The sequence below is a fragment of the Nicotiana attenuata genome, unplaced genomic scaffold, assembly GCF_001879085.1.
Source record: "Nicotiana attenuata strain UT unplaced genomic scaffold, NIATTr2, whole genome shotgun sequence".
Lineage (NCBI taxonomy): Eukaryota > Viridiplantae > Streptophyta > Magnoliopsida > Solanales > Solanaceae > Nicotiana > Nicotiana attenuata.
In genome coordinates this window covers 168,542-179,411 of record NW_017670381.1, presented here as the reverse complement: position 1 = coordinate 179,411, position 10,870 = coordinate 168,542, and the positions used below count along the sequence as shown (strand labels likewise).

At 38.4% G+C, this 10,870-nt stretch overlaps 1 protein-coding gene across 2 annotated transcripts; it reads right to left on the bottom strand.

Annotated features, from left to right (window-relative positions):
* Window positions 1-683: 683 nt before the first annotated feature.
* LOC109238637 (glycerophosphodiester phosphodiesterase GDPDL3-like) lies at window positions 684-10,593 on the bottom strand. Of its 2 annotated transcripts, XM_019405122.1 has the most exons (10): window positions 10,259-10,593; window positions 8,087-8,380; window positions 6,951-7,066; window positions 6,543-6,742; window positions 6,241-6,341; window positions 5,504-5,542; window positions 4,634-4,918; window positions 3,258-3,400; window positions 1,809-2,286; window positions 684-1,491 (listed from the first exon to the last, which is right to left on the bottom strand). In XM_019405122.1, the coding sequence occupies exons 1-10, from the start codon at window positions 10,368-10,370 to the stop codon at window positions 1,196-1,198; spliced, it is 2,064 nt and encodes a 687-aa protein (XP_019260667.1). In that variant the 5' UTR covers window positions 10,371-10,593; the 3' UTR covers window positions 684-1,195. The 2 variants fall into 2 exon arrangements, with proteins under 2 accessions (XP_019260667.1, XP_019260666.1); XM_019405121.1 differs by having other exon boundaries at window positions 6,241-6,742.
* Window positions 10,594-10,870: the final 277 nt, after the last annotated feature.

Sequence of the window (10,870 nt, the reverse complement as noted above, 5' to 3'; positions counted from 1 at the left end):
TCAACTTTTGAGTTTTGACATTTCACTCAAACTCATTCACAACACTCGGGTGATATTTCGGGCCAATTAACTGAGGTAGAAACTAATTTACAAGCTAAATGTTAAAAACACTAAAAACTATTCAATATAACCGACTGAAGCATATCAGATCCATTGCAGCTACTGTTTCAGAGATCAATAAGTTTACCTCATGAGCTTCACTATCATATTTCAACCACTCCTCAAATCTTTTGTGACAATGTCAGCACCACTTACATTTGTGCCAATCCCGCATTCCATAGTTGGATGAAGCATGTTGCTATTACATTTGGTCTATGTGTTATTGATTAGCGCTTGGCCAGGATCCGCCCCTTTGGAGTCTGACATTCGCAGTGATCGCAAGCATTGTGATATATATACACGTACTTTATGAGGAGCATTGATGTCGGGCACTCGTACAGTGCTGAGTGATTGTGTGTGTGTGATGAAGTGGGCCATCTGCGCCAGGCACCTTGAGTGTGCTAAGAGTAAGTGCACTTGATAATATCACTGTGAAATTATTTACTTGACATGTAATATTTGACATGTAGGCATAGAGATGTATTTTCCTCATGCTAGATGCTAATATGACATTTGATGACTTGACATGTATATTTGACATGTAGGCAGAGAAATGTATTTTCTTCATGCTAGACGGTAATATGACATTGGATGACTTGACATTGACATGCATAAGTTTAAAACAAGGCTATTGAAGTTCAACACCTTCACTCGGCTAATCAAGTAGCAGATATACTTCCAACAAACCTCCTTTGTCAAGCAACTTTCCAAGTTGGGTGTTGTTGACACCACCCACTTACGGGTGCGTAGTAATGAATGATTACCTTATGCCTAATACCTTACTGCTCCAGATTTTTATTTTTTGTAGTTCTTAATCTTTAGGATTTTGTTGTAACTTTCTCCTCCTATTTGGGCTCTTTTTTATAGTCCTTATCTTTTTCAACTTAATCGTTGTTGATTTAATTGTTGTACAGACTCTTTACATACTCAGCGATACAACCAATATAACAATCACGTTATTTTCCCTCTTCTATTCTCTTTGCATAGACTACTGTCGCGGTCATGCATGGCTTCAGCAATAACATGAGTTGATCAGCAAAATGGACATATAAAGTGCACCATATGATCTCACTGAGGCACAAATGATCTGATTTGATCAAAAGATCAGAAGATTGGCAAGAAGAATGGCGACGCAACTTATGAAAACGCCAGCCACAACTGAGGATTGACCACTTGGAGGGGCGGGAGCTGCAGCTATAGACTCATTGCCAGCAGTAGGAGTGATCTTTGCAACAGGAGGTAGAGGTGGCTCAACCACGTCACTTTCAGTAAGTATTGGATTGGGAGCTTCAGCTGCTGGCAATAACTGAGGAGCCATGAATTGTAGGAGACCTCCAGGTTCAACAGGGCTAAGATACAGTGGTCGTTCTTTGTAACCCAAACAACGGTTCCCTGTAACCCAGAAGTTCCACAAATCAGTACCATTGTCCAAAATAGAATCCATACTGCCCAAATCAGTGTTATTTCCAAATATAATTCCTACTTGTCCAAATCAGTAGTAATTTTACTTTGATACATAAGCTTCTGATGTCTACTAGTATAGTGTTTCCAATTATAATTTAGATTACAAAGACCAAGCAAAATCTCCAGAAAATACGAGTAGACATGGCAGATAGCAGTTGTACTTCAGAGAGGAGGGAGGAAATAAGGGAAGAGAAGCTGGGGATGGAATCCAATGGGAGTAAAAACAAGCTATAGGAATTACTTACTTCTGTATCTAGCAGCTGTGCCGGGAAATTCTGTTATAACACCATCAATACCAGCTCCAGCGATATAGTTGTTTATCTCGACAGATGAATCTGAGAAAAAGTCCCATGCTTGAGACACAAACTCATTATTAAAGAGTCCTATGTACACTGGGAGATTCGATGACTGCAGCTTCTGCACCACATCTGTTTGCCCAATGAGAAATTGTTCCTCGCTTGGAAAAACAGATTTTTTGGTTACAATTACAGAACTAGCAAAGCTCTTGATCTCGGATATAGTTGAGCTCTCAATATCACTGATATCATCAGCAACCCTATAAACAAGTTCATATTGGCTTTTCTTAAATTCTTTCAGAACCGAACTGTCAGTTGATTGGATCATAACTTTCTTGGCTGTCTGATTATTGTAAGCAGCTTTGCTCAAGGCTTCAAGAACAGCAGCAGTTACACCAAATCCATGCTTTGCCAGGTAAGCTGCATTCTGCACAAGTACCAGACCATTGTCAAATAAAAAAATGAACTGGTATGGATTTTGTTGCTTCCTTCTGGCACTAAAGTTTGCTTCTTCGTAAAAGAAATTGAAGACTGTCAGCTATACATCTATATGGACAACTTTTAAATTTTTTAAAAAGCATATCTTTAATACTTATTAACCGTCATACAGTAAACAGATGTTCATAATTTACTTCTAATGGGTAAACTGAGCAATAACAGCAAATGATAGACCTTCTAAAGCATAAAACTAGTGAGAGGGCAGATATGTTTACTAATTAAGCAAGCAACAGGATTACTTTTTGTAATTGCCCATGATTTCCTTTTTGGAATGTGAACATTGATATTAAGAGGAAAGAATTAACTTTTTACGTGAACATTATCTTAAGAGGGAAAAATAAAATCTTTGCTTTTCATAATTACCAACACTGCGTCAAATTTGTCTGCCTTCCCTCCTCTAGCTTCGCTCTGAAAGTTGCATCCACGTTTACTCCCATACCCACAAGCCATCCCCAAACATAAAGAGTTATCACATGAAATAAATAGATGAATAATGGATCTTTAAGGGAAGACTTTATTCTTAAATTATCAGAAACACTTTGCCGTTTGCGTTTTGGAATATTCCACTTCAAGGCATTCTTTTTCCATCCCTCAGTGCCGATTGAGTGTGAAACACAAACCACAAGAGCAAAAAAGATTTCTTCTATTTAGGGAAAAACTCATCATGTCAACAACTGAAGTTAAAAATTATTACATTCATATTCCAAAAGTCTCTTGGTATTTTCTTTGCCTTCATGGAATTGTAAAGCCCTTTTTCGAACTCTCATAATTTATGTGACGTCGAATAAAACTACTGCAGAACGGATATACGCATTTAGGTGTAATATGAACTTTCTGTTTGCTGATACATAATGTAATTGGTATTAACAATGTCAACAGAACCAGCAGAAATAAACTCACCTCTATGCTGATCATCACACCAGATACAGTTGTGGCATTTTTTGCATATGTCAAGAAATCCACTAACGACACAAATCTTCCGTCATTTCTGGCTTTTGGATTTCGGTACAATCTAAACTCTGACCATGGGTTTGATATTGCCGCTACAAGAAATTAAGGCATGTTAAGTACAGGATTGAAGCATTGGCAGCTAGAAATCACAATTGTTATCCGAAACCTTTGCAGATAAGGAGGAGGGGGAGATTCGGGTGATGTACTCTCCAAAATATCAAATGTCTTGGAGAAGAACAACATCAGAAAAGAATCATCATGATGAAGTATGAGATTAAAAAGTTCTATGCTAAGCAGTTTGCAAAATATAGTATGACAAAAACAGGTACATATCTGTGCATAGAGGTTCTTAAAAGCTGAAATAGAGAATCCATCCTGTGTGACATCTTCTCTCATTCAGAAAGAAGATGATAGTCGAGAAGATACATAGTAGCTGTAATGTTAATGGTAAAAACCAACTTAAAACATGAAAGCACAATTACATTGTTCCCTGAGAGTTAGCCGCATGCAATTTCAATTTAACAAGCCACAGACGAAAAAGCTGAATGGTCCTCATACATTGGTTTCTTTTCTATATATCAAAAGACTGAAAGTCTTCTATAGGAAAAACAATTATAGTTAGGAATGGCACCAGAAACTCTCTTAGGCAAATCGATATAGTTTAATACTTCAGTAGTACGGTACAGATGTATATTGTTGGCCTGAGATGGATTTAAATGGTTAGACAAGGGCACAAATGAAGATACGTGCAACAACAGATATCTAAGAATACGGCACTATAAAAGTAGATTCAGTCTTGCTAATAACACAATATGAAATAGCAAGGGGCTAGGCATAGAAAAATACAAGACTAGTACTAATACTAATGGGATGCCTAGACGAAACTCTAGACTGCCTATCAACCCATAACCCTAATCCTCGACCCCTCAACTTGTTTGGGACTAAGGCATTGTTGTTGTTGTTGTTGTTGTAGTACGATACAACTATAGAGCACTTTGATGGTTAACATTCATGTTAGACTAGAAGTTAAACTTATAAGTGTTAAGAGGACACATATACACCTATATTATTCACACGCAAACAAAGAAAATGACAATTCACAAGCCGATTTCTTGCGATAAGTTTGAATTCAGCCCATTAACTTGCATATGAATCAACAACTATTATCTTGAAACATACTATGTTACATCCAGAAAACTTGAAGGCAGTAGACGTTTAGTTTGAAAAGCTGCAGCATCTATTACTATAAAGGAAAGTTGGTTCAAATCCCCACCATGGTTATCCAAAAAAATAATAATAAACAAAATGCAAGTTGGTCCACTTACGTTTCAGGCTCTTAATCTCATCCCAAGTAAGGTTAAAGGTGAATATTCCATTTGTTATGTTAAGCTCTGGGACAGCACTACCAATATTGCCGAATGACGATTGAGCAACTGTAGTCTTATCTATCAAATTCATAGAACCCAGGCAAAAGGGTATTCCATCCTTTGCCATTTGGACAGGACAGTCAAGAACATCTGCACCATCCATAGCAGCTTTTGTATATGCCAAATCAGTACAACCCGGGTAGTCCCCACTCGCTCCTTCAGATGTGATAATCAGAAGCTTTGCTGTAGGCCAACAAGAAATGAGGAAAGACTGAGATATATTGTCCTGTACAAACTGTAATGAAAACAATAAATACACAGTAGGAAAACTAAAGCAGCAGAGCCACCTATTAATAAGAGAATCTTGGTAAGTCAAACTATGTCTGATCCATAGAAGAACAACTGAATCCACCTCGAGATATGAGCATGGTCACATAGTTGCGCCAAGCTCTACAAGTGCTAGCTTGGATTCACATGACTCATCAAATGTTATAGTTATTTTCTCCTGAAAAACTAAAGTATCTCCAAGACAATATAATTCTCAAAATCTTTGCTTATACCTTCATAGAAGAGTCTCTATTCTGGGTTTGTAATTTGAAACCAAGCTCCACCTAGATAAGCTCATTTAATTAGACAAGAGAGCCAATCTACAATTCGGAATTTCAAGAATCAAACCTTTTCCAGTCCATTTCAACCTTGAGTACAGGACTAGCGCAAAAGTAATGCAAGATAATGGTTTGCACTTTCACATTTTGGGTATAAAAGCTATCTACTGAGCAAAACAACATACCAGTCTCACAAAAATAAGAGCATACATTAGTAGCTTACCTTGAGGTTTATCATTCTTGCCCAAATGAGTGAAGCAATCTGCAATGACAGAAAGAATGGGAATAATGATGAGTATCATGGTAGAAAGCAAAAAAGCATAAAGTTTCAAGGCCAACTGAAAGTGTCCATGAATATAAAATGCAAAAGAGTTACTCTGTGAACACCTTCACTTATCACAATTCACACCGTTTACAAATCAAGTGTGTCCAATATCTCCTCGTTGATATCAATGATCAATTTATCTTAAAGAACGCTACTTGTTTTTGCTTTCAGGTCTGTTTCTATACTCAAATTAAGGATAGCACAAAGCTTATCACTGCAAAAAAAGTTATTGCACTTTATAACTCTTATGAATTTGACTCCACATATCTCACATGTGTAGAAAAGATATATTATTTCTGTTCCTCTATGATTAGCCTATGCATTTCCAAAGTCCAGAACGCCCCAATTGCAGTTCCAATAACTATTCACGCGTTGTAAACCAGCACAATTTCAGCCTCCAGAAAGTATGGAGTTACCTAGATTTACTTTGCACCAAGGGCACAATAAGATATTCACAAACTGGAAATAATTGTTGAAAAATGCATGAACTTCTGCAGTAAATTGAAGATATCCCCAACAAGTCATCACTATTCACAATCAAGATAATTAACTAAACTGAGCAACTAAAATTATGAAAGCAACTATACAAGCTTACATTAACGGATTTTGTTATTCATCAATTGTAGCATGGTTACCTATTGTAGCTGATGGAGTTATTGGGAAGTCAGACAATACTCCATCCACAGAAAAGTCGCCATTGTCAATAAAGGACAAATACTCAGTTGCAGGATCATAGCTGTAATTGTAAGCAAAAGGTATATCATTTACGAACTCCGATGCAAAAATCTGAAGACCTTCTTTATGAGCATCTAAGACAAGTGATGTATGTGGCTGCAAGTACAGTGAGTTGTCCACGGGCCAGATATAAGATTTGGGAACAAGAATTCCAGAGGCAAAGGTTTTGATAAATGTGAGATTCTTCAATAAAGAACCATACGTTTGATTTGTTGAAGGCTCAATGTCATCGTGTCCAAGAAACCGGAAAACGAGTTTTGTAACTCGTGGATTGAATCGTGACACAATACTTTTGAGGAAATCCACCTCAGGTGATGAAATATAGTTGACGATAACACTTCTGGACAGGGATATAATAAAGCTTCTCATACTCAGATTGTGCTGGCTGAAGAAGGTGTCATGCTGCAAAAAGGATTCGTAAAACACGGGATCATTAAATGCAGTACCGACACAAGCTCAAGGCATTATTTTAACAAGATGCAGGTGATATTCAGCAATATATTGTAACAACACAAACTATAAATTGATTGGTTTAGATGGAAAGAAACTGAAATAAATTAACACCAGACAACAATCACTATGTAGAAACGTTTCAAAATTGAACAAGTACCTGGATATTCAACCATAATCCTGGAGGTTTGACTTTGCCAACCACATCCAGGACAGTAAGAATTTTCTGCTGTGTGCCATCAAATTTAGGGGTCCGCGAAAAAACTCCTTGTCTCACTGTCCGGAAAGCAAAGTAATTAATATTTTGTGTAGAAACTTCAGTCACCGGAAGTAACTTGTACAAGCACAAAGGCTTAACATCTCTAACTAGGCTATGCTCTCTAGATTATATAACCAACATAATTTGTCATACCAATTTTAAAATTTACGGCAGGTTTTTGTCTAAAAAATCGGGTTATCAGGTACCATTACTGGCTTTCCTGTCTTTGATTTAAACATAAAAATCATGTGTAGGGTAAAAGGTATGCAACTGGATTATTTACTACAAATACTAGCATATTATGCTCTCAAGCAACTTACAATCATGCCAATTCACATTTCACCGAGGAGTCCACTTTAGAAAGATGTGGCCACACTAAATGTTAATAAACCTATAAACCTAGAAAAAGTTATGTTTGATACAATCATCCACACCTTCTTTTTATTGCAATTCATCAAAGAGTTCCTCTATCAGTGATGAGCAAAGAAATATACCATGTGGAGTCTAACATGCCATTTTGGGAAAGAAAAAGAAAAACCGACATGGCAGAACCCCAAATTATTGTGTTTTTTTTTTTTTTTTTGGTAAAAGTAATTCATTGAAATAAAGCAACAAGTAAGTGCTGTAGAATATTTACAAGAGATAGCTACATTACAGAATGCGTAATGAGCTCAAGAAATCAACCGTGGCATTCTATGTCATTTGCAATAGCCCGGTTGCACCAAAAATGAGCAAAGCTATAGATCTGTTTTGATGCTAACTACAGATTCCATTTTCCTCTAAGAAATCCAAATTATTTAGAGCAGAAAAAAGGAAGAAAGAAGAATCTGAGTAACCTTTTAAGACTAACGAATCTGAAGCGCCTACAATTAATTTGTTATATTATTCAAAACATAGGAGTGGATATTTCAGCATAATCGCTATTCTTGGACATTAATTCCAGAATCTTGCACATAAAGCCATGCGGAGTTGCAGACCATAATATGTGGAACATACTGGTGAACGACACAACCAAAATCCCATAAGTTACAACTTACAGGTGACAGGCGCCAAATCCTTGAAGTTGAAATCTATAGAAAACCATCCTTGCATTGGAACTCCATTCACTGAGTATTTACTCTTCTTGTTTTTGAAGTACACATCAATGTCGGAAGCATTGTCAAGCTTGAGGTCAGGTAAGCAGATGCCGACCCCATCTTTGGTTAGTTGGACATCACACCAAGCAATCACATTGGCCAAGCTAGTTTCCATTGCCACCATATAGGCATCATAGCTTGAATCAGGAAATAATCCAGAAAATCCACCACGGGCTATAACTAATGGTGCATCTCCTGCAAAGCAGAGACAAAAACACTATAATGATTGTGAAACATTGTAAAAAATATGTGGAAAGCTAATGGATTAATCTTTTCACTCTGTTTAGAGTCTTTCCTCATAATCAGGGGTCTCATTCTTTTAATTCTTCTTTGGCGGAGCCAAAAGGCTGTGTTCAGTTTCTAATGAAAGGAGAACTTCTCATTCCAGTTGTTTGAAGAAATGATATCATAGAAACGAACCCCAAAATCTAGATCCCAGGACAAAGCAACAGAAACAGAAGGTCAATTCGCAAAAATTGGTTTAGTTTTTGAGCTCTTGGTTATAGTGAAACCAATATTAGGCTTCTTTATCACCAATATTTAGTCATTAGCATCATATCAACAACCAGCAATGGCAAAAATTTTACGACACAAGTGGCTCCTCTTGTACATTTACATTACTGCTATTCTCAACGGTACAGTTATACAGGTACTAATAACATGGTTGATCCAGCTTTTAGCTTCAGCTGAACTAAGTCCCTTATAAATTTTTAGTAAAAAGATTCAAGTTATATACGTTATCAGATTCTTTACATCATCAGTGTAACTTAACCTGTTATAGTAGATTACTTACCATTTATTCTATCTTATCAATCGATGGTATTAAAATAGAGTTATTTTCCTTTACCTTTTAGGTGATCTAATGGTATAAATATATTTTACACTTTCCATAGAAATAAAACTCTAAGGGTGTGTTTGATATGGAGGAAAAAATAATATTTTCTAATTTTCTCATGTTTGATTGGTTAAAGTATTTTGGAAAATATTTTTTCAGCAAAATAAGTTGCATAAGTGTCATTTTACATTGATTGTCTACTCTCCACCCCCAAAGCCCCATCTCCACCCCCATGCCACCTCACCAACGTCCTACCCCACTCGACCCTCACCCCCTAGCACCTCCCACCCTGACCCACCTACTCCCCATGCAAAACCCCGTCACCCTCCCCCTCCCCTAACCCTGCCACCCAGACCCCCAAAACCTCCCCACCCCTACCACCTTGCCCCGTAACCCCCCATCCCCACCCCACTGGCACCCACATCACCCCATGCCCTCACCCCCCCCCCTTTTAACCTTGCCACCCCGACCCATCCACCCCTAACCCTTGTCCCCGCCACCCCTCCCCCTCCCTCCATAGCGAACCCCCTCACCCCCACCTCGTCGACACCCACACCACCCATGCCCTCACCCCTCACCCCTCCCCTAACCCTGCCACCCGACCCCCCAAATCTTCCCCACCCCTACCATAACCCCGACACCCCATTGCGAACCCCCCTCACCCCCACCCACTGAAATCCACACCACACATGCCCTCACCCCCCTTAACCCTGCCGCGCCACCTCCCCCTCCCCCCTCACCCCACCCCATCGACAACCCACACCCATCCATGCCCACATACCCCCACACCCCCCCCCCCTTAACAACCCACCACCCCCTACCCCTTCCCTACCCCCCCCCGACACCCACACCACCCATGCCCTCACCCCACCCCCATAGTGCTTGCATAGATTATCAAAAAATATATAAATGCTCTTGAAACAATATCTTATGCTTACTTACTAAACACCTGAAAATATTCCTGTATTTTCCTTGGTACCAAACACATCTTAAGTGAAAAAACTCTAAAGCATCCTCAGATTGTTATCAGAATTTCTTTCGGTTACTCAAGCGCTAAAGCGAACTTTGGGGGATAATGTAGAAAGTTTAAAATTTCCTAAATAATGTAAATCTAGTAGAATATTCAGCTCATTGATCAAGAGACTCAAAACTGAAGTGAAACCATTCCAATTGTGGAAAGTGAACAACTAAGCAACGTAGTAGTTAAGTACAGAGGAGAAGTAAAAAAAGTAAGTTACCGTTTAATGTTAGCCATTTAGTGGTTGCATTGTTAGTACTTTGAGCAGCAACTGTCGTCGTGACCGAAAAGCAGAGGAGCAATAAGCATGAGAGAGACCGGAGATTCCACATTGCCGCCGGAGGAGAAAGTGCTGTCGAATATATTGTTGACAGAATTTTAATTTTCTTGGAAAATGTGAACTAAGCTAATTAAGTATGGCTTCGACATGACGAGGAAAGAGGAGAGAGATTTAACAGTTTATAAAAAGAAGGTTTAAGCTGGCTTAGAGAGTTTAAGAAAGGTTACGATAGCTGTTGGTTTTTGAAAGCTGGCGTTGTTTTTCAAAATATAGATGAAGAAGCAATTATATTTAGCTAATGAACAAAAGTAGTTGTAATGTATGAGGCCGACTGTTTGTTTAATTACGCGGCCCCAGCGGCCAGCTTTAATTGTCTCTAGAGGCTTCACCTGAATTTGTCAATTGTTATGGTAAGTTGTGACTTGTGGCTAGAGTCGTGACTATACTAAAATGGAGTATAATCTTCCCTTACTAATCCTTTCTGGACATAACCATTCAACGTAAGTCGTTTTGGTTGGTAGAATTGCGTTGTCTCCGGTCTTTTTTAAATGG